Genomic DNA, 23,808 nt, shown 5'->3' with positions numbered 1-23,808 from the left:
GGTTCTTAACCAGTGAATGGTCCTGGCTCTAAAACACATGGGTTTTCTTCCCCATTCTTGTTTTTAATTTTAATTCCTAAAAAACATGGGTTTTATTTATTTATTTAAAAAGAGTTTATTTATTTATTTGACATACAGAGATCACCAGTAGGCAGAGAAGCAGGCAGAGAGTGAGAGGGAAGCAGGCTCTCCGCTGAGCAGAGAGTCCAATGCGGGGCTCGATCCCAGGACCCTGAGATCATGACCCAAGCCAAATGCAGAGGCTTTAACCCACTGAGCCACCAGGGTGCCCCAAAACATGGGTTTTAATATCAGAGAAGTCTGAGCTCAAATCCAAGCTCCTTTCAAAGTCATGAGCTGACTGTAACATTGGGCAAGTCACCTAACCTCTCTGAGCTGTTGGATGGTTTTAAGGATTAAGTGAAGCGATCTGCTTAATTACAGTGCCTCGCTAGTAGTACACATAGTAGGTACTAAATAAATACTGGCTTGTGTTATCATAACTTGTAGCAAGTCGGTAGGAGAGCTAACTTGAGAAGCCAGACCCTCTGATTCCTTGGCTAGAACCTGGCAGGTGAGCTGTAGGGCTCGTGGCCAGATACTGGTTCTTGACAGACAGACTGAATTGTACCTCTGCCACCTGTTTGTTATCTAACTGCCTGGAAGAGGCCAGATCTGTAGCCTGGACCTGTTACCCACACTTCTCAACCAGCCCAGGGCTGAGGACATCACACAAGGCATTTGTGTGACAGCAACGTATTAAAAAACAGTCTGTCTGGGAGTCAAGAGAAGTGGGTCCCAGCCCAGTGTGATCACTAACCTGACCTCTTCCACTCTCCTTGGGGTCTCAGTTTGCTCACCTGTAGATCAAGGGCTCTACAGATGGTGACTGCCAAGGTTTGCATGTTCTGGAACTTAAAAGGTACGACCTCAGTGTAATTAGTTTATAGTCCCAAGAGAAGACTCTTTTCTTTAAAGCTCCTTGCATTATCAACTCTCAATTACCACCTGTTAACTGGAAGGATGTTTCAAAAGAGAAGTAGCCAAGAGTCTGGATAACCTGCAGCCTTGCTTTTATACTCTCTACTCTCTCGAGGTCCACAGTCTAGCGAACCAAAGCGAAGAGATTACATTCTACATAGCAACCAGGAAGCAGGAGTCAGACTGCTTGGTTTGAATCCTGGCTCCATCACAGATTAGCCATATAAGGGATTATGTATCCTTCTAAGCCTCAGATTACTCATCTGTAAAATCAGGGTAATAACAGTACCTAATCCAAAGTTTAAATAGAGTAATCCATATAAAAATTTTAACACGGTGCCTATTCAAAGATATTAGTATAGGAGAGTAAGATCACAAGCAAAAGAGGTGAGGCTGTATAAGAGACACCATCCAGTTCTGACCTCTGTGGTCCAGGTTCATGTTTTTTGTTTGTCTGTTTGTTTTCAGGTTCGTGTTTCACTAGCAGCCATACCTCCTTCTTGTGGAGCTCAGCCTGCATGTCTGAGTTCTGCTGCTTGAGGCCGACGCAGCTGTCCTTCAGCTCCTGGTTTTCTTTGCGGAGCTCCTTATTGTGCTGCTCAATTTCTTCCACTTCACCCTACGAAAGAGCATCCCATGAATTCATATTTGACCCTTTATAGCTTGATAAAATATTCAAGTCCCTCTAGTGGAACATTCCCATGGGCTGGGATGCTGAGGGTCTGGTGGATTCCCACTCAACAGCGACATCTGTGTCCCCTGAATGGGAGCACCTGCTCAGTATGTAGGATAGGGGATAATGGAGGCGCGTCCATATAAATGCAACATTGAGCCTGTCATTACCAAGAGAGAAAGACAAACAAAATTAAGACCATAAAGAGTTAAAAGGTGGAATAACAGAAGAATGTAGATTCTTCTTGCAAACACTTACTACTGTTTGTCTCTCCTAATGGACTTAGCTCCTAGAGGCCAAGACAACCAAGTGATTTAATTGATTCTTCACTGCCTACCACAGTGCTGGACGGAAAGAGGGTGTCCTGTGAAATAACTGAGTAAGTAAATGGATCTAATACTCAGAGTAGGACAGGCTCTGTGTCGGAATGGAGAGATGGGGTGCCTGGGTGGCTCAGTCGGTTAAGCATCTGTCTTCAGACGGGGTCAAGATCTCAATCCCACATCGGGCTCTCTCCTCAGTGGGGAGTCTGCTTTTCCCCCTCCCTCATCCCCCACTTGTGTGCTCTCTGTTGAATAAATAAAATCTTAAGAAAAAAAATAAAGACAGAACTGAAAGATACAAGGCATATTTGGTGCGTCCCTCCCCAAAGGAGCTTATAATTTACTGTGGTGGTAATATGCGCAGATGACCAAAATTAAGCAACTGGCAAAGTTAAGGAAATAACTGAATGCCAACTGAGTTACAGCAGCTTTTGAGAAAGGAGGAACCACTTATTGTTGTGATTCTTTTCAACGTTCCTAAGTTATTCCTGAGTAGGTTTGAGTGGGTACTGTATGCATTTCTCCCCATAGTATCTGTTAAGACATTTAATAAAGGCTTTATTGATCCCAATTCCACCCTATCCTGAAATTACTACTCTTACTGGCAGGAAGGATGGGGGTGAGATATTTACAGACCTGAGTGGTAACAACCAGGATGTCCTCCTCATTTTCTGGACGGAACTGGAAAGGGATGCTTGCTCCCCGGACCACACCATCCTGATCCACATAGCAGAACTGGTAATACTCATCATCCTTGGGCAGGTAATAAGCTGAAAATACAAAATGATTTTTAAACCAAAATAAGGTCTGTTAAGAAAACTAAAAGTCTGCCAGTCTTTTATCTGCCCCAGAAAGCTTCAGCTCAATTAGTCTTAGGGGCTGTCTTCAAACACCTTTGATCCAGGATTTTTCTCACCTTTGAACTGGACTTCCTGTTGTTTGGCTGATTCACTGTTTAGGTCAACGGGCAAAGTGACCCACATGAAGGTGTAATACTCACGGGTTGTCTTCCACCCCACCTGCAATGACAGAAGGCTCTCACTCAGCATCTGACAGTGCTCCAGGGAAAACCCTTATTTGTGCGAGGTCTCCTTAAAAAGCACTTACTTTTCATTTGTTTATGTTGAAAATACAACAGAATGAGTCCCTTATGATACAACTAGGAATTGGCACACATGTGCACACGTGTATGCACGCACACACACACACACACACACACACATACTCCCCATTCAGAATACCTGGCTCAGAAGGAAATGAAAACTGACACGACACCCAGGACGAAGGTTCCAAAAATCCTGTCACCACTTCAGACAAGAGCACAGTGAGTGACTGGGGAACACAGTGAAGACAGTTCTGGGCTTGTGACTCTGATCCCACTACGTTCTCCCAACAGTGTTCTTAGAACTTCTTAATCAGAAAGCCCTTCTGACCCGCTGTCTCTGTGGGTCAGTCCTCTCCTGTGTCCCGGCCAGTCTTGTCACCCACACTGACCTGGTTATACTCATGCATTTTTAAAAATGCTGGTTTTGAATCATGTGCATGCAGGAGTGGAGGGGCAAAAGGGTTTTTAGATTATGAGGTAGGTCCCAGATAACAGTCCAGTCTATAGAATTTTCGTCAGTTTTTTTTTCTTTCTTTCTTTTTCTTTCTTTCTTTTTTTTTTTTTTTTAAAGATTTTATTTATTTATTTGAGAGAGAGACAGTGAAAGAGATCATGAGAGGGGAGAAAGTCAGAGGGAGAAGCAGACTCTCCAAGGAGCAGGGAGCCCGATGCAGGACTCGATCCCAGGACTCTGGGATCATGACCTGAGCTGAAGGCAGTCTCTTAACCAACTGAGCCACCCAGGCGCCCCACGTCAGTATTTTTCTTAATGTGACCTTAATGAAGGCTTTTTGGTGGCAGATACTGACAACAATCTGGTGGTCACAGAGGCCTCTTCCAGGTCTTGAATGCAGTAAGTCACGATATAAGGATACTGTAAAATATGCCTCAGAGCAGAAAGCTAGTTAAGTGGAAAATACTCTCAGTAAATGTGAAGAGGGGTAAAAGATGGCTCCAGCCATATCTGGAAGATAAGGGCACACCAGAGACTAGAAAGGGAACCATTGTGTCTTCGAGGGGAGAGCACTCAGCAAATGAGAAGCAAAATTGCATTTATTGCCATATTTTGACCCTGCCTGAGCTCAGTGGGAGGAACAAGAACTAAAAATAAATTCCATTTTTATATATGAAGGAATCAGTGCAGGGTTGAAAAGGCTACACTGAAAGCGCCTGAGAACATACCGGGGCATGTTTTAGTGTCTCATTAATACACACCCCATTGCTGTAAGCAGCTCACAGCCGCCGCGGCCTGTGGTGGTACAGGAAGCGGGAATTTTATGGAGTCTTCATTCACATCCTGGAGTTTCTTAATGCACTGTGACCAAAATATCATATGGGAAGGCCCAAGAATTACTGCAGTGTTGGAATAGGGAAACAGCTTCTGGGCACCTGCAACTTCTGCCCTTGGCCCTTCCACCTGCGTGGTCCTGGGCCCGGCAGGCCTGTCGTGGCACAACACGTCCCCTCTTGGAGCCCCTCGAAATATTTAAATGTCCAGGGGAAGGGTAACTGGAGCACAGGACTGTGCACTAAAGGCAGGAAAGGTATCTCCTACTTTAGGCTCTATCGTTGCTGGTAGCTTTTACTGTATCGAGAAGACGAAGCACAGCACATTCAAAACCAGTTCACAAGTGCCTGCCTGGTACCAGGAAGGACCCGTGTTGGGACTGCTGAGGAGCTAAAGAATATGGTTGAGCCCAGCACTGCAAATGATTCAGCTGATGGAGAACACAATTTTTTTTTTTTTTAATTAGAAAGAAAGAAAAAAATTTTTTAAGTGCTCTCTACCCCCAATGTGGGGCTTGAACTCACAACCCTGAGATCAAGGATTGTGCAGCTCTGCCGACTGAGCCAGTCAGGCACCCTGAGCGTGCGACTCTTGATCTCGGGGTTGGGTTGTGAGTTTGAGCCCCATGTGTGGTGTGGAGTTTACTTAAAATAAAATTAAAAAGAGGGGCGCCTGGGTGGCTCCACTGGTTGAGTGTCCAACTGTTGATTTTGGCTCAGGTCGTGGGACTGGGCCATGCACCGGGCTCTGCACTCAACGTGTGGTCTGCTTGACATTCTCTCCCTCCCTCTGGCCCTTCCTCCCCCTGCTCTCGCTCTCTCTCTCTAAAATAAATAAAACCTTTAAAAAGAGAGAGAGACTGCACTATAACAACACCAGGTGAGGGGCGCCTGGGTAGCTTAGTTGTTGAGTGTCTGCCTTTGGCTCAGGTCATGGTCCCAGGATCCCAGGATCCAGCCCAACCCGCCTCGGGCTCCCTGCTCAGCAGGAAGCCTGCTTCTCCCTCTCCCACTCCCCCTGCTTCTGCTTCCTCTCTTGCTGTGTCTCTGTCAAATAAATAAATAAAATCTTAAAAAAATAAAAAGCTTACACAGGTGAGCTTTCCAAGGGAGATACGGAAGATAACACTTTAAATCAGTTCTTAATTTTCTAATTTACCAGCTGTTCAGATGAATTCAGAAGAGAAAAAAAAGCCGAGGTTTAGGAAACAAACTCATTTACTACTTACTCACTGGGAAAGTCACCACCTTGAGTATATCCATTTTGTTCATCTGTGCACGAGGTAACACCCCCAGTCTGAGGGTGCTGCTGGATCATGAGGCTCAGTGAGCACACACACACGCGCACGCACACGTACACACACACACACACACACACACACAGAAAACCTCATCAAAGACATGGCGCATCATATGTTCTTAAAAATTTGTGTTCTAAGATAAAAATTTGTGTTACTAAGTTCTCCTAACACTTTCTTTCAGGCTTCTAGGTAGCTGCTCAGGTCAATAGCTTTACGGATAATGAACACAAGGGGCCACTTTTTGTATTAATGGTTTTCTTTATGGAATCACTGCGCTGTCTCTGAAATGCACAAAGCACTCCAAATACAGAGGCATTTTTCAAAAATTATTTTTTTTTAAGATTTATTTATTTATTTGACAAAGAGAGAGATCACAAGTAGGCAGAGAGGCAGGCAGAGAAGAGAGGCGGAAGCAGGCTCCCCGCTGAGCAGAGAGCCCGATGCAGGGCTGGATCTCAGGACCCTGGAATCATGACCTGAGCCGGCAGAAGTCTGATCCACTGAGCCCCCAAGGCGCCCCTTAAAAATTATTTTAAACATTTGTTTCCATTTAATTTAATTTATTTACTGAACAAATCTTTTACTTACTATTTTAGTGGGGAGGGTGCACTATTCCTGGAGGTACTGCAATGCCAGGCCGACATGTGAAGTGGATAGAGCAAGCTCCAACTCCCTACTCCAAAAATCCATTTAATATATTGTCCTCAGATAGAGGATGTATCAGATATTAAACTGATAAGAACAGATACTACACTTGATCTTAGCCAAAAGGCTGAGAAGCAATTTTTTTTTTTTTTTTTTTTTAAAGATTTTATTTATTGGGCGCCTGGGTGGCTCAGTGGGTTAAGCCGCTGCCTTCGGCTCAGGTCATGATCTCAGGGTCCTGGGATCGAGTCCCGCATCGGGCTCTCTGCTCAGCAGGGAGCCTGCTTCCTCCTCTCTCTCTTACCTGCCTCTCTGCCTGCTTGTAAACTCTCTCCGTCAAATAAATAAATAAAAATCTTTAAAAAAAAATAATAAAAATTAAAAAAAAAAAATAAAGATTTTATTTATTTATTTGACAGAAAGAGATCACAAGCAGGCAGAGAGGCAGGCAGAGAGAGAGGAGGAAGCAGGCTCCCTGCTGAGCAGAGAGCCCGATGTGGGACTCGATCCCAGGACCCTGAGATCATGACCTGAGCCGAAGGCAGCGGCTTAACCCACTGAGCCACCCAGGCGCCCCGAGAAGCAATTTTTTTAAAGATTTTATTTATTTATTTGAAAGAAAGAGATCACAAGTAGGCAGAGAGGCAGGCAGAGGGAGAGGAAGGGAAGCAGGCTCCCTGCTGAGCAGAGAGCCCGATGTAGGGCTCGATCCCAGGACCCTGAGATCATGACCTGAGCCAAAGGAAGAGGCTTTAACCCACTGAGCCACCCAGGCGCCCCTAAACATTTGTTTTTAAAAAGCGTAAGATTTTCATCTGGTTTATGGTCAAGTCCTCACTGGAAATTGCTAAGTCGCTGGAAAGTACAACCAGTCTAGACAAAACAGAAATATAATTGTTGGGGGGGGGGTTAAGATTACATTTCAAAGGCAAACAAGCAATTTTCAAATTGTCCTCTTTCTTAATTATCTCTATCTGCACTGTCCAGAATGATAGCCACTAGCCACATGAGGCCATTTAAATTTAAATTAATTAAATTTTAGTTAATTCACTAGGCACATTTTAAGTGCTCAACAGCCACAAACGGCTAGAGGCCATTGTACCGGACAGTGAAGGACAGCTCCGTTGCAGAAAGTTCTACTGGACAGTTTTGCTACATGTGGAGAAGAAAAAAAAAAACAAGAATCATCTTCCAAAATAGGAAACAGTCCAGTGTGTCAGGACATCCTTTAGTCTAACGAGTCCATATCCTGAGTCTCAGGAGGTGTCCCTGATACTCGCCAGTGGGTCTCTGATTGTCTGCTCTCCTTGCCTCTATATGCCAGCTTCCACGGTTCCATTAGTTAGCTTAGAATTCCAAACAATTATGGAAAAGTAACTCTATGAGGGATGGAACGAGCATGAGCTCCTCCACAGTGCAATCAAGAATGATGTCTGGTTTCAGGATGAACAACAAGGCAAACAATCACATGACATACGGAGATATCAAAACAAAGGTCACTGATGCTGGAACTCAGCAGTATAAATTACTTAAATTTGACCTTTATCTCCTGTCTCTAGATATAATAGGAAGATCTATCATTATGTGTGTGTGTGTGTGTGTGTGTGTGTGTGTGTGACGTGAGAGATGGAGAGAGACACAGATAGGGGGAGAAAGAAAGGGAGGCAGAGAATAAGCTGACTATACTAAAACAAAGTACCATTTCTGTACTTGAACTGGCAGGGTGTTAGGCACTAGGAGAGGTCCCTGAGGGACCTCAGAAAATTTCTATCCATGGAAATCTTTACAAAGAAACAAGTCATACTTATTCAGGAACAAACTTCTTAGATGCAGGATGTCAAACCCAGTAACTTCTTAACCTCCTTTTTAGATATGTAATACTCATTTTTTTTTTTTAAGATTTTATTTATTTATTTGACAGAGAGAGATCACAGTAGGCAGAGAGGCAGGCAGAGAGAGGGGAAGGGAAGCAGGCCCCCTTCTGAGCAGAGAGCCCGATGCAGGACTCGATCCCAGGACCCTGAGATCATGACCTGAGCCGAAGGCAGCGGCTTAACCCACTGAGCCACCCAGGCACCCTGTAGTACTCATATTAAAACAAGTTAAACATTCTTCTAAGTAAGAAAGCAATGTTTAAGGTCACAGAAATTACATAAGGGGCCATTCATCCTAGTCAATTCATAGATGAGTATTTCAAAATAGGATAATTTTAAAACATTTACATTTGGTCTTTAAATTAAAATTAAAGTTAAATTAAAACTTGAGTCCCACAGCACATGTTGGTGTGTGAAGGTGGAAGTAGGGAAGTAACAGGGAATTTAGTTTAGGATTTTAAAATTGGCCCAGGGATGCCTGGGTGGCTCAGTGGGTTAAGCGTCTGCCTTTGGCTTAGGTCATGATCCTGGAGTCCTGGGATCGAGCCCCAAGTTGGACTCCCTGGTCAGCGGAGGCCTGCTTCTCCCTCCCCCTCTGCTGCTCCCCTTGTTTGTGTACTCTCTCTGTCAAATAAATAAATAAAATCTTTAAAAAAAATTTTTTTAAATGGCCAGACCAGAAAAAAAGGCAGTGGGGGGAGTACCTGGGTGGCTCAGTCAATTAAGCATCTGACTTTGGCTCAGGTCATGATCTCAGTGAGGACCTGTGTCGAGCTCCTTGATCAACAGGGACTTTTGCTTGTCCCTGTGCAACACCCAAAACTCTCATTCTCTCTCTCAAATAAATAGATTAAAAAAAAAAAAAAAAAGACTAGACAGAAGATGCAAAATGCTTATAACACACAGACAGTCATACAGTCAGGAATGAAGAGTCACCTCTAGTTCCCAGTCACTTGGTACTAAATTAACCACTTACTCGAAAGATGCCAATCCAATCCTTTCGGCGGGGAATGAAATGCTGGGTGAGCGTATAATAGCATGTGACATCCCCTCCAGGGACATAGAACTTCTCCACGCTATTAAAGATGACCTGAGAGAAATGACAATGATCCAGCAAGACAGCTGATGTGGGGGGATCTTCTACTGTCTCTTCCATGGTGGGCGTCCTGTTATGAGATACAGGATAGAATAAGGCTTAGAGTTGTCTGCAATGTTGGGAGATTTCTGGGCTCTCACCCAGGGAACATTCCATTCGAGGCGAGTCAGGAAAAGCAAAAGCCTGACAGGGATTGAGACCATACAACTTGCTTTCTGTTTCACTTTGAGTCAGTTTGCATTCATAGCTTCCTATGCTACAAGAACTTTCTAAGAATGTCTTTGATCTCCGCCACAGGCCCCACCACCCTCTCATACCTCACATACCCTCTGCTCATGGCTGTTTGTGGCACTTCTTCTTTTTTTTTTTTTTTTTTTTTTTAAAGATTTCATTTATTTTTTAATTTATTTGACAGAGAGAAATCACAAGTAGGCAGAGAGGCAGGCAGAGAGAGAGAGAGGGAAGCAGGCTCCCTGCTGAGCAGAGAGCCCGACGCGGGACTCGATCCCAGGACCCCGAGATCATGACCTGAGCCGAAGGCAGCGGCTTAACCCACTGAGCCACCCAGGCGCCCTGTGGCACTTCTTCTAATGCCTTAAATAAGCAAGGCAGCCTAGGAGCTGGGAACAGTAAGACCTAGAGTCTTGATTTTTTATCTCATCAAGTCCTGTGACTTCTGAATATCAGTTGCTCTACATTTCGGCTTCTACCTTCAGTTCCATTCATCCTGTAACTATCGAGTCCTTGCACATACATATTAAGGCACTCTGCTAGGAGCTGGGCATGGGTGCAGGAAGAAAGGGAGGGTTGAGAGATTATCTCATATGCACAGGCATATCAGACAAGCATGGGCTCTGAAACCAGAATGGTGAAGTTCAAATTCAAGCCTCACTACCTATAAACGCATGAGCTTGAGCAACTCACGTCATCAGCTGGGCTCTCTGCCTGCTGCCTCATCTACAAGACGGGGCTATGAACACCTATGTCATTTGGTTTTTCATGAACATTAACTGAAATAATGTAAAGTGGGCAGGCCTTTAAATCACTACCTGCCATAGAATCACACAAAGCAGAAACACATAGAATGATAGAATAACGTACGAGCAGAGTCTGCAAGAAGAAAGGGCTTGCCAGATGTTAGTGATTTTCTTAACATTGTGGGGTGTTTTGTTTTGTTTTCTGGCATAGTCTTCGCCCTGGAAGGGTCCTGATGCAATATGGCCATTGGATGAGAAAATGAGTGACCAGCAAACGAATGGAATCAATGCAAAGTGCTCTGGGGTTCAAAAGAGGGAGAGATGCAAACTGGCTAGGAAAATGACGGAGAACTTTAAGGGGTGAGAAGAGTCCTGGATAAAGCCCTCAAGGAAGATGAGCCTTAGGATTTGGGGGTGAGGAAATTTCAGGTGAGTGAAATGGCATGCATAAAAGCAATGAGAGAGAGAGAGAGAGAGATGCTGCCCATGTTTGGAGCACAGCAGGCAAGTCGGATTCCTATTTGTAACACTGGGGATATAACCTGTATTTTGCAGGTCACAGTACAGATAGAACGTGATCAAGGATGGCAAACTATCGGGGAGGTAAAAACAATATAGAAAAGAAATAAAGTCTTTTGAATTGCTGAGATCTGACACTTCCTGCCTCTCAAAGTCACGTGTTCCATTTTCTAAATGCTCCCTGAGTCTAACATTTAGTGAGTCCAGGATCCTCAACCCAGGATTTCATGGGGAAATGGAAACAATATCGTGGCTGTTATACAGAGGCTGAAGGAGAGCTGCATACAGGGGACTACCACGTGATCCCTTACAAATTCGGCTGCTGGAACATGTTGGGAGATGGTATACAACTCAATTTTTTAAAAAATAAGTACAACCAAAAAACACAGCCCTTTTAGTCCTGCCTGACCCTACTTATTTCTTGCTTTTATTTCGAACTCTAAGCAACCAGGCCTCCTCTTCCAACTCCCCTAGTAGTCAATTTTCTCATAGAGAAGGCAAGGGGATTTTTGGTGGCACTGAACTATCTGTTCTTGGGACTGAGCTAAGGAACCAAGAAATGTATTAGCGTTCTGGTTTGTGACAATTTGCCACATCCTTAACCTCAAACCTCAGATCACTTTTTCCGAGGAAGGGGGTGGTCACATTCCAGTCAAGGTCAGAACTAGTTCCTCATATAAGCAGCTGCTTGTGTGATCTGTTGGATGCTAAGGGAGGGTAGGCAGAGTTCTCAGCTTGCAGACCCCTCGCTTTCCTAGGAGTCTCAAGTCTTACTGAGGTCAGCATAGCCCTCTGTCCTCAGCACAGAGCAGTTTTCATCTGAGCTTGTAAAATGACTTAATCTGTTGTCTGTGGATCATAAAGAACACTCAGGTAAGAGTGGCTTCGGGGCCTGTCTCTTAATTAACCTAAGTGCCCAACTCTCCCTTCTTTTGCTTCCTAACAGGATCACTCCTGGATACATGACATAATGCCTAGCCCATAGTAATTGCTGATTAACTATTCACAGAATAAGTGAAATGCATGGGATTCATCAAAAAGTGAAAGGAAGGGGCTTTGTAGGTAAACAATGGTGGGAATAACCATGGGGCTAATTCTTTTTTAAGCCCTGCTCTTCATTTGTGGGATACCCTTGGAAAAGCTGCTGTTTCTCAGCTTTCTCTTCTCTAAAATAGAGTGAAGAGATGATAATCTCCAAGTGCTATGTCAATTCTTGGTATGGCTGGTTCAGCTGGCATAGCTGGTTCGAGTGGCACAGTGCCAAAAAAACAAAAGGCACAGATTTGATTTCCTTAAGGACCCATAAAATTCACACTCCATTACCCACCTTCTACACACTCAAACTCTGGCAAGCTGTTTTGCAAATGGATGTTACTCTCAAAGGCAAGACCAGCCAAGGGTATGAAGGCTCCGTATACCCTCTTTCCTACTAGAAAAACAATCAATCTATAAGCTCATGAACAGAACACTGAAGAAAGGACACGCATGTGTGCACACGCACACACGTACACTCACACACACACAGGCACAAAAGAGCTCATTTTCTGAGGCCTGAGTGTAGGTATAGCCAGTGGAAACTAGCTCTTTTCATCCATCTGAACACCTAATCATCTATATGGAAAAGTCCACTGTCTTGGTTCCTTATTAGAAATGTAATATTCCGGGGCACCTGGGTGGCTCAGTGGGTTAAACCTCTGCCTTCGGCTCAGGTTGTGATCTCGGGGTCCTCAGGTCAAGGCACTCTGCTCAGTGGGGACCTGCCCCCCCCATCAAATAAATAAATAAAATCTTTAAAAATTTAAAAAAACAATTTTTTTAAAAGATTTTATTTATTTATTTGACAGAGAGAGATCACAAGTAGGCAGAGAGGCAGGCAGAGAGAGAGAGGAGGAAGCAGGCTTCCTGCTGACCAGAGAGCCCGATGTGGGGCTCGATGCCAGGACCCTGGGATCATGACCTGAGCTGAAGGCAGAGGATTAACCCACTGAGCCACTCAGGTGCTCCCAAAAAAATTTTTTTAGAAAGTAAAATTCCATGAAGTTTCCCATTTCAGAGATCTCATCACCTTCCTGGGATGACTCAGAGGGCACCTAGTGGCTCTCTAGGTATTTGGAATTCAATTGTTTTTGAAATAGGAAACTCTCTTCTACTGAGACTGGTGGGGAAGGGGTTGAGGAGTTGGGAGTGGAGAGCAGCCATGGCTTTGCTTCTCTGCTTCTTACCAAAGCTGAAAATAGAAAAGGCCACAGGGTGAAAGGCCACAAGCATAACCAAGCTAATCTGAACTGGGTCAGTGAGGAGTTACCTCATTTAACTTTTCCTGGAAGGAAGGGATCTACTATTAATTTTTAAGGTCAGTGACCCTTAAAACCCTTTCCTCCCTCCCAGTATCAGATTCTTTGGGGGAAATAGGTTCTGACAATGGCTGGGGAAATCACCTTGCTGTCAAAACAGTCCAGAAAGGACCATTTGTGGAGGGGACAGAGAGGATATGGAAGAAAAAGCAGAATGACTTAAGCATCAACTTCCCCTTCTTCTTTTTTTTTAAATTATTTTTTTATAGATTTCATTTATTTGGCGGAGATCACAAGTAGGCACAGAGGCAGACAGAGAGAGAGAGAGAGAGAGAGGTGTGTATGTAGAGGGGTGGGGAGGGAAGCAGGCCCCCTGCTGAGCAGAGAGCCTGATGCAGGACTTCATCCCAGGACCCTAAGATTATGACCTGAACCGAAGGCAGCGGCTTAACCCTCTGAGTCATCCAGGCGCCCCTCAACTTCCCCTTCTTTAACTGCTCCTTCCACTATAGAACCTGTCTGCCAACCATTTCTAGTTCTGACCATATCCATGGAGGGAAATGAAAAGAAGTAGGAAAAGAGCAAAAGTTAAATTTAGAAGCCTGGAGAGCTATGGAGTCATAAAAAAGCAGGGGGATGAATTAGGCCCCCTAGAAATCATGGGATGGTATTCAACCTAATTCCCTCCTCTTACTCTCATGCCCAAGACTAGCCACATGAGTGATCAGGGAAAACAAACGGGGATGTCCAAAAGCAAGCCACTGAGTAGGGGGAAATAATGCAGAGAGTCTATGGACTGTCAGAAGCACTTTACTCGGACTCTGATTTTTTTTTTCCAGCTCAGTTTCCAAACGGATTAGGGTCCTCAGAGGATGTATGCAATAACAGGCAACATGTTTTAAAATGAGTCCCCCGAACCGGCTTCTGGCTTCTATGAAAACCTGACACATTTTCATCTAATGAGCTTTTCAAGCCTAATATACTAGTCCCAGGACTGTTCCATGAGGGCAGACATTCTCTCACATTCTCCTGAAGAAAAGGAACAGCTAATTCAGCCTCTGCTCGGAGCCAATCTGTAAAATATACTAATATGCTTTTTAGCAGAAAATTTTTAAAAATATTATAAACCTTCCTGGTTCAGGTTCTAACAATGCAAATACACGACCAAGTCAATTCACCAATTTTCCTAAAGTTTTTCCCCTTTGTGTGAACCACGAAGAGGAAATAATCTTATTAAAAAATAACTGATTCTGGAGTGCCTGGGTGGCTCAGTGGGTTCAGCCTCTGCCTTTGGCTCAGGTCATGATTTCAGGGTCCTGGGATTGAGTCCTGCATCAGGCTCTCTGCTCAGCAGGGAGCCTGCTCCCCACGCCCCCCACCTCTCTCTCTTTCTCTCTCTGCCTGCCTCTGTAGCTACTTGTGATCTCTGTCAAATAAATAAGTAAAATCTTAAAAAAAAAAACAAACCCAAAAAACAACTTAAGTTCTACAGTAGAGTATGCTCAACATTTTTACCTTAGCCTTTTATGCCTGTGGGCACATGTTTTAGAGAAATCAAAGACTATCAGTAGTTTATCTGGATTAGTTCACAGAAGGAAACCGAATGTTCCCACAGCCAAGAAAGAAATGCAAATAAATTCATCTGGGAACAGTAAAAACAAAAGATAAGCAAAAAAATCCAAACCGCATTTCATCTAATTCCTTCATCCTGCTGATGTAACTTTCTAAACTAGTAGCCATTAGCAAAACGGATGAACTGATTTGAATCTCACTCCTCCCGGCCCTGGAAGAGATGCTTGCTCAAAACCACCCTCAGAGAACCTGGACAGTAGCTCCTAAGGCCCTGAGCAAAAGCAAAGACCCACCGTCCCTTGTCTTTAAATTCTTGAGCTACTTGTTTTGTTTTTTAAGATTTTATTTATTTATTTGACAGAGAGAGAGATCACAAGTAGGCAGAGAGGCAGGCAGAGAGAGAGGGTGGTGCAGGCTCCCCACTGAGCAGAGCACCCTACATGGGGCTTGATCCCAGGACCTTGAGATCATGACCTGAGCCAAAGGCAGAGGCTTAACCCACTGAGCCACCCAGGCACCCCTTGAGCTACTTGTTCTAAACCCAAATTTCCAAGTTCGTTTTAGTTCTTTACCTAGTATCTTTCAGAGTGCCTTAGAGAACGTGTATACCTCCAGGAGGCCTGTAATACTCCTCACTAACAACTGTTGGGATTGGTTGCCCCCGCTTGTTTGACATCCCACGCCAGCAGTACCAGCAGGAGGAGAGAAGGAAAGAAAAACAGTCATGGGATATGAGATGTGGGCAACCAGAAGAAACTGTGTGAAAGCCTCAACGCTGTGTTCTAATCCTCTCTTTAACTTAACTGAGATGGTACACTTTTTCCTTGAAAAGGGGTGACAGGGCTAACCGCTGAAGTCACATGGGCGGTGACGGGTTTGAAGTGCCTTGGAAAGGGAAACCAGGCTGGGAGCCAAGGGACCTGGGTTCCTATCTTAGGTCTGCCACTAACTAGCTTTGACGTCTTGGCTAAGTCGCACAACCTCCTTTTAGGCCTCAGTATCCTCATCAGTAAAACGCACGGATCAGGCTAGAAAACCTCCAAGAAACCTTCCAGCTATAATGATGATCCTAGGTGAAAGAAAAAGAAAGTGAAAGAGGTTGTTTTAACAGTCTTTCCTTTCATCTAAGGAAATAAGGAACCACGGCATTGTATCAACAAGCACAAAGTGTTTAAAGAGCCCTAGAGGTACTATCTGACTTGAAAGATAATACCTGTTAGGGCTATGTAACTCTAATCACCTTTCTTGGGGTCCTTTTCACTCCACAGCTGTCATACCTGCTAAAAGGTAGAGTTTCAGGTAGAGGCCCTTTGGAAATATTTGTGAAAGTGAGGCACCTGGATAGTCCCTAATCATGTACTCTACATATAATCTACAAAGACACTGAAAGTCCTCGGTTTTTGATGGTTTTTGCAACCAGGGAAGTAGGTTATAATACACAGCATCTGTATTATTCTACTCAGCACCAGCAATGACCACTTGTTGGCTTGCATCGGGAGCGAAGAATCCAAGTGATAGAAAAAAGTTAACATGCCCGGAAGGCGCTGAAATCTTAATGGGGGAACGTTAGCCCCCAAACTGGGCTCACGGTAGCGGTGGGGAGGGGCTTCCGGAGATCAGCGGTAAAGAAGCAGGTCATTACTCTCCAGTTGCTCTTTGTTCTGCCTAGAATATCTCCGATTAGAGAAGGCCTCCTCTGAAGGAAAGGGACCCTAGCGATCAGGGAATAGACAGGGAAACTGAGGCCCAAAGAGACGGGAACTTGCCTAGCGTGTAACTCGGCCTCGTAGCAAACAGCGATGTTGATGCTCTCAAGGACAGGGATTAAGTAACTACCGAGACCTCGGGCCGCGGGGGGGAGGGAGGCGTTGACGCCGTGACGTCAGGACCCCCGACCCCCGTCAGAGGGGTCCCTTCTGCTCAAGGAGCCTGCCACTCGGCCACAAGCACTGAAATTCTGCCCTCCTCGGGAGAAAACTGGCCCTCGACCCTCCAAGGCCGCGGAAGGGGCTCCAGGGGCCCCATGACGCCACACACACACACTGTTACCCTGTAAGGATGAAAGGAAGTGAAAACCGAAACCAGCCGCACCGCTGCCTGCCCAAGGTCCTTTCTGAAGAGTGGAAATCTGAATTTGGAGAACCCGAAGGCCCAACTGCCCCTAATTGCCCTCCTTCACTCCAGGGACTCACCTGGGGTAGCAGCCGGCGTCGGCGCAACAGCAACAGGGCAGAGCAAGGCACAGGGGCGGGGCTAAAAGCCCAGGGGAGAGCCGATCTCATCTGGCCCCGCCCACTACGTCACAACGGCTACCAAGCCCCGCCCCTGCAGCGGCGCTTGCTGGGACTTGTAGTGCTCAGGTGACTGGGCCCCACGGGTGCTTCGCTGCACTATGTGGTTTTCGTTCATCCGGAAGAGTTCCCCAAGGAGCCTATTTCTTCCCCTAGAATGAGCCGTTTACTTACCTTAAAAAAAAAAACAGAAGTTTATTTCTTTCAGTCCTGAACAAGAAAGGGCCATCTGGAGGTCATCTTCATTGTTCTCCTGCCTCTACATAGCACTTCACTAAGAGCCCTACAGATGAGACCCTCTTTGGCATTTAGTCATACTTCACCTGCTCCTAAAGGAGACCCAGCAATCTCCCTGGATGCCCCTGTTTCTGTGTTTCATCTTTCCCTTCCTATAAAGAAATTATTTTTTAGCATTAACTCTGCCAAGGTAATGTTCTTAAATACAATAAGAATAAAGTCATTAGAGGGAATGCCTTATCCTTGATAAGTGATCAATCCCTGGCCTGTCTTCAACAAGTATCCTGTTAAGTCGATATGGCAGGAATCCCCCTCCCCCACCCTTGATGTCTTTTCTTAGTAATTTTCCACCCACTTGTCCTTATTGTATTTGGAGTTGAGTGCAATCTTTATCTATTGTAATGTTCCTATGGCAATACTCCTAGATAAAGCCTCTCTTAGTGGTTTAACAAGTGTCAGAGTAATTACTTCTTTAACACTGCAATTGCTATCTATGGGTGGTTAGAAGTGCCTCTTCTCCAAGGTGTAGTATCCATCTAATTCTGGAAAGAAATTTTCCATGCCATCTAACTGGGGAATTTATGCCCCTGAAGACATTTTACATTTCAGGCAGAAGAATAAGCATTCCTTATACTGCCTTAGCACAAAATTGGTGGCATTCAATTGAGAAGAATGGATGGCGGAAAATAGTAAGCCAGCAAACTTTGACTGGGGGTTTTGTTGAAAGTTCAAATCACCTTCTGTGTCACCAAAATTATGCTCTTCCATTTTAAACTCTGTCTACAGGGATAAGTGTCCTCAGTCTCCTGGATATATCTCCTTTAATTTTACTTACTAGCTTTTTTTTTTTTTTTAAAGATTTTATTTATTTACCTGACAGAGAGAGATCACAAGTAGGCAGAGAGGCAGGCAGAGAGAGGAGGAAGCAGGACCCCTGCCGAGCAGAGAGCCCGACGCGGGACTCGATCCCAGGACCCTGAGATCATGACCTGAGCTGAAGGCAGCGGCTTAACCCACTGAGCCACCCAGGGACCCTACTTACTAGCTTTTAAAAAAGCCCTTATTATTGACATCTCCTACACCCACACACCATACCATCCATATTAATACAACTATTTCATGGAACTTTTTTGCCTGGATGTTAAAAATGCAAATGAATCCACTGTGCATTTTAGAAGTCGCCTAGAAGAACCACCAGTTAAAAAAAAAAAAAAAAGATTTTATTTTTGGGTGCCTGGGTGGCTCAGTTGTTAAGTGTCTGCCTTCGGCTCAGGTCATGATCTCAGGGTCCTGGGATTGACCCCATGTTGGGCTCCCTCCCCCGCTGAAAGCCTGCTTCTCCCTCTCCTACTCTCTCTGCTTGTGTTCCCTCTCTTGCTAGGTCTCTCTGTCAAATCTTAAAAAAAAAAAAAAAAAAGATTACTTAGTTGACAGATAGCAACAGAGGGAACACAAACATGGGGGAGATGGAAAGGGAGAAGCAGATGTGAGACTTGATCCCAGGACCCTGGGATCATGACCTGAGCTGAAGGCAGACGCTTAACTGACTGAGTCACCTTGGCATCCCAGAGCCACCAATTTTTCAATAGAAAGCATCACATGATGATAGCTCTATACTTTTCAAGACTCTTAGAACCCCTGGCCTCAAAATCCTTGTTTGGCTGTGCCCACCAATCCCAAGCTGTTATATCATGACTCTTATCCTATCCTACTCAACTTTTGCCTCTACCCTCACATTGAAAGATCCACCCCTTCCCCAAACCAAACTTCAAAGTCTCAATAAATACCACTGTTTTGTCCTTCTGCCCCAAGCTGGTACTATAACTTTGCCAAGATGGTGTATTCTCACTAAGGTAAGAATAATCTTAGGTTTGTCTTTTTAAGAAAGATTTATTTTTTCGCCAAAGACAAGGGAAGCAAGGGCAAATATGAACTACTAGGACTTCATCAAGATCAAAACCTTTTGCACAGCAAAGGAAACAGTCAACAAAACCAAAAGACAACTGACATAATGGGAGAAGATATTTGCAAGTGACATATCAGATAAAGGGCTAGTATCCAAAATCTATAAAGAAATTATCAAACTCAACACCCAAAGAACAAATAATCCAATCAAGAAATAGGCAGAGAACATGATCAGACATTTCTGCAAAGAAGACATCCAGATGGCCAATAGACAAATGAAAAAGTGCTCCACATCACTCGGCATCAGGGAAATACAAATTAAAACCACAATGAGATACCACCTCACACCAGTCAGAATGGCTAAAATTAACAAGTCAGAAACAACTGATGCTGGTGAGGATGTGGAGAAAGGGGAACCCTCCCACACTGTTGATGGGAATGCAAGCTGGTGCAGCCTCTCTGGAGAACAGTATGGAGGTTCTTGAAAAAGTTAAAAATAGAACTACCTTACGACCCAGCAATTGCACTACTGGGTATTTACCCTAGAGATACAAATGTAGTGATCAAAGAGGCAAGTGTCCTCAAATGTTTATAGCAGCAATGTCCACAATGGCCAAACTATGGAAAGAGCCGAGATGTCCAATGTCCATCAACAGATGAATGGATAAAGAAGATGTGAGATATATATATATATATATATATATATATATATATATATATATTGCAGCCATCAAAAGAAATCTTGCCATTTGCAACGATGTGGATGGAACTAGAGGGTATTACGCTGAGCAAAATAAGTCAGTCAGAGAAAGACAATTATTATATGATCTCCCTGATATAAGATTTTATTTATTTGAGAGAGAGCATGAGCCAGGAGAAGGTCAGAGGGAAAAGCAGACCCCCCTGTGGAGCTGGGAGCCCAATGCAGGACACGATCCTGGGACGCTGGGATAATGACCTGAGCTGAAGGCAGTTGCTTAACCAACTGAGCCAGCCAGGTCCCCCATAAGAAATTCTTAATTTGGGCGCCTGGGTGGCTCAATAGGTTAAGCCGCTACCTTCGGCTCAGGTCATGATCTCAGGGTCCTGGGATCGAGTCCTGCATCGGGCTCTCTGCTCAGCAGGGAGCCTGCTTCCCTCTCTCTCTCTGCCTGCCTCTCCGACTACTTGTGATTTCTCTCTGTCAAATAAATAAATAAAATCTTTAAAAAAAAAGAAATTATTAATTTCACAAAACAAACTGAGGGTTGCTGGGGGTTGGGGGGATAGGGAGAGGGTGGTTGGGTTATGGACGTTGGGGAAGATATGTGCTATGGTGAATGCGGTGAAGTGTGTAAGTCTGACAATTCACAGACCTGTACCCCTAAGGATAATAATACCTTATATGTTAATTAACAACAACAAAAAAGGTTTATATTTTCAAGGAGGGGAGGGGCAGAGGGAGAGAGAGAATTCTGAAGCGGACTCCCCACTGAGCGTGGAGCCCAACAGAGGGCTGGATCCCAGGACCCTCAGATCATGACCTGAGCTGAAATCAAGAGTCAGGTGCTCAGCCAACTGAGCCACCCAGGCGTCCCTCAGTTTTGTCTTATCAGAAGGTTGTTTTGGTGATACTTTGGGAAGCTAAATTTGATAGCATAGAATAAAAAAAATTAGTCTGATTTATTTCTGATAGGAGTGTCAAGGGAGAGCTACAAGTACAACTGGATAGTGAAGAAATGGGAATTGATACTCATACTCATACCTCCATTTCTATCTTCAAGTGTTAGGAATGGAGACAAACAAAGACTGGGGCTGGGAGTAGTTATTCTGTGCCTGAAACAGTGGGTTTTCTCATTTACTCCTTATAAGGGAAGCCCTTTTACTACCCCCATTTCACAGATGAGACAATTGAGGCTTGGAGATGTACAGTTACTTGCACAGGCTCACCTGGCTAGTGTTATCAGTAGGCTCTATACCAAGCATTCTGATCCAAGCCACTTTGGTCCTAATCGTGACACTCACTAGACTCTTTGTACCAGAGTTCAGTAATCCATAAGGGAAGACCAGGGCATAAATGAGTATGATGCCACATGATAGTGGCTTTAGAAGAGGGATTACACAGTGTTAAGGTAGCATGGCATTAATTTTAAAGTTTCAAAAAAAGGTGTTAGAGAAAAAATTATTCTGAAGCCTATTAAAACAGTAAGGAAAATTTTATTTGGGATGATTGCAATAAGAACATTACAAAAGGGGAGAGAGACTGTGCTTAGTTCCCAAAAAAATGAGGACAAGTGGGGATTTACAGCCGTTAGGGAGGATGAGGGAGTCAATGGACGGAAAATTACAAGAGGAGACTTCAAGAATGGGGGATTCTGAGACGCCTGGGTGGCTCAGTTGGTTAAGCATCTGCTTTCAGCTCAGGTCATGATCCCAGGGTCCTGGGACTGAGTCCTGGCATCGGGCTCCTTGCTTGGCAGGGGGAACCTGCTTCTTCCTCTGCCTTCTGCTCCCTCTGCTTGTGCTCTCTATCCCTCCCTCTGACAAATAAATAAAATCTTTTTTTTTTTTCCTCCAGAACACTTTTTTTTTTTTTTTTTAAGATTTTATTTATTTATTTGAGAGAGAGAGAGTGTGTGAGAGGGGAGAGGTCAAAGAGAGAACAGACTCCCGATGTGGGACTTGATCCTGGGACTCCAGGATCATGACCTGAGCTGAAGGCAGTTGCTTAATCAACTGAGCCACCCAGGCACCCCAAATAAATAAAATCTTAAAAAAAAAAAAAAAAAAAAAAAGAATGGGAGATTCTTCCTGAACTGGTTTAATAGGATTCTTGCTGAAGGCAGACTAAGGATTGATCAAATTTCAAGAATAAGGATTCTTGGGGCGCCTGGGTAGCTCAGTGGTTAAGCGTCTGCCTTCAGCTCAGGTTGCGATCGTGGGGTCCTGGGATGGAGCCCCACATCCAGCTCCCTGCTGCTTGGGAAGCTTGCTTCTCCCTCTCCCACTCTCCCTGCTTGTGTTCCTTCTCTCATTGTGTCTCTCTGTCAAATAAATAAATAAATAAAATCATAAATAAATAAATAAGGATTCTCTCTAAGCTGATTTTTGCTGAAATTGGACTTGAAAGAGGATTTCAACTACCTCCATTTTGACCTCAGTCTGTACTTTCTAATTAAGTTCTTTCCCACCTATCTCTTAACTCAGGCAAAAGACCCTGCAGGCAAAGCATCCCGCTATGGGAACTGAAACTACCCCACCCCTCTCCAAGCTACAAGGACCACCCAGAGCCAGCAGCACCCAACAGGGCTAACCCCCAAGACAATGATCGACCTGACCTTTACTGCCCACCTGTTTGTACCACCAACCTTTCTCTCACATTTTCCCTATCTAAACCTCTAACTATTTTCAGGACTTTGGTGGCAGTCCTTGAGACTGTGCACTGACTTCCTCATGTTGGCCTCCCTGAAATAAAATTTCTTGTTTCTCCATGACTTGTCTCTCTGCCTTTGGATTTTGTCAGTGGTAAGTGGAAGCACCAGGTCTATTGGGGGGTCCCAGAACCCAGTGCCCTTGCACCCCAGGACCCCAGCTGCAGACTTGGCAAAGACAGACACAGAAGCCCAAGGTTGAGACCTCATCCAGAAGAGGGCTCAGAGGAGCCCAAGTGACTAAAGTTTGGTCAAAGAGAGAGTCTTTATCAAAGGAGACATTTGATTTACTTGAATAACAAGCTTGGCCACAGAAAAAGGGATGGGAACAAAATTTGACATGGAGGGAATAGTCATCTACAGCAGTGTTGTCCAGTAGAATTCTCTGCAGTGACGGAAATGCTCCTTACCTACACTATCTGATCTGGTAACCACTAACCACATGTGGCTACCGAGTGCTTGAAATGTGGCTATTGCAACTGGGAACTGGGTTTTTTATGGAGTTTAAATTTATTTTACGGGAGAGAATCAGATTTAATAGGATATGTATGTACGTATGGGGAAGCCAAACAGACGTGGAAATTCTCTATTCAACTGAAATTCACTCATGTACTTGTTTATTTATTTCCAAAGATCTTATTCATTTTTTAAAAGATTTTTATTTACAGAGAGAGATCACAAGTAGACAGAGAGGCAGGCAGAGAGAGAGGAAGGGAAGCAGGCTCCCCGCTGAGCAGAGAGCTCGACGCAGGACTCGATCCCAGGACCCTGAGATCATGACCTAAGCCGAAGGCAGTGGCTTAACCCACTGACAGAAAGAGAGACATAGCGAGAGAGGGAACACAAGCAGAGAGAGTGGGAGAGGGAGAAGCAGGCTTCTACCAGAGCAGGGAGCCCGAGGCAGGGCTCAATCCCAAGTTCCTGGGATCATGACCTGAGCTGAAGGCAGACACTTAACGATTGAGCCACCTAGGTGCCCCAGAAATTTATTTTTTAAAAAGATTTTATTTATTTATTTGAGAGAGAGAGAGTGCACGAGCAGGGAGAGGGACAGAAGAGGGAGGGGGGAGAGAATCCCAAGCAGAGTTCTGCCTGTTCTCGAGCCCTACTCAGAGCTCAATCTCATGACGCTGAGATCATAACCTGAGCCCCATTCAAGAGTCCGATGCTTAACCGACTGAGCCACCCAGGTGCTCCTGAAACTGCAGTTTAAACAGACATACATGCTCACTGTCCTTGCTGGTGCGTATCTGGAGCATCTGAGTGACAGGGGAGTGGACTATGGGGAGAAGAGGCAGGCAGCCTACAAGGTGTCCAC

At 44.6% G+C, this 23,808-nt stretch overlaps 1 protein-coding gene and 1 non-coding gene across 2 annotated transcripts in view; both read right to left on the bottom strand.

Moving 5' to 3' along the window:
• The window catches only part of CALCOCO2 (calcium binding and coiled-coil domain 2), a 28,705-nt gene extending 11,754 nt beyond the window's left edge, over positions 1 to 16,951 (bottom strand). The window contains exons 1-5 of the mRNA XM_059147737.1: positions 16,840 to 16,951; positions 9,166 to 9,355; positions 2,894 to 2,996; positions 2,614 to 2,747; positions 1,475 to 1,600 (exon numbers count right to left, since the gene is read on the bottom strand). Coding sequence (XP_059003720.1) covers positions 1,475 to 1,600; positions 2,614 to 2,747; positions 2,894 to 2,996; positions 9,166 to 9,345 — 543 coding nt within the window. The 5' untranslated portion in view covers positions 9,346 to 9,355; positions 16,840 to 16,951. The remainder of the gene's footprint in view (positions 1 to 1,474; positions 1,601 to 2,613; positions 2,748 to 2,893; positions 2,997 to 9,165; positions 9,356 to 16,839) is intronic.
• LOC131817297 (U2 spliceosomal RNA) lies at positions 6,270 to 6,454 on the bottom strand. Its single transcript, XR_009348480.1, has one exon. It is a non-coding gene; the product is annotated as a U2 spliceosomal RNA (small nuclear RNA).
• Positions 16,952 to 23,808: the final 6,857 nt, after the last annotated feature.

This window comes from Mustela lutreola, chromosome 15 (genome assembly GCF_030435805.1).
Source record: "Mustela lutreola isolate mMusLut2 chromosome 15, mMusLut2.pri, whole genome shotgun sequence".
In the NCBI taxonomy this organism is placed as follows: domain Eukaryota; kingdom Metazoa; phylum Chordata; class Mammalia; order Carnivora; family Mustelidae; genus Mustela; species Mustela lutreola.
Note: the sequence above shows the minus strand (reverse complement) of the source record. Positions and strands in the feature narration are given on the sequence as shown.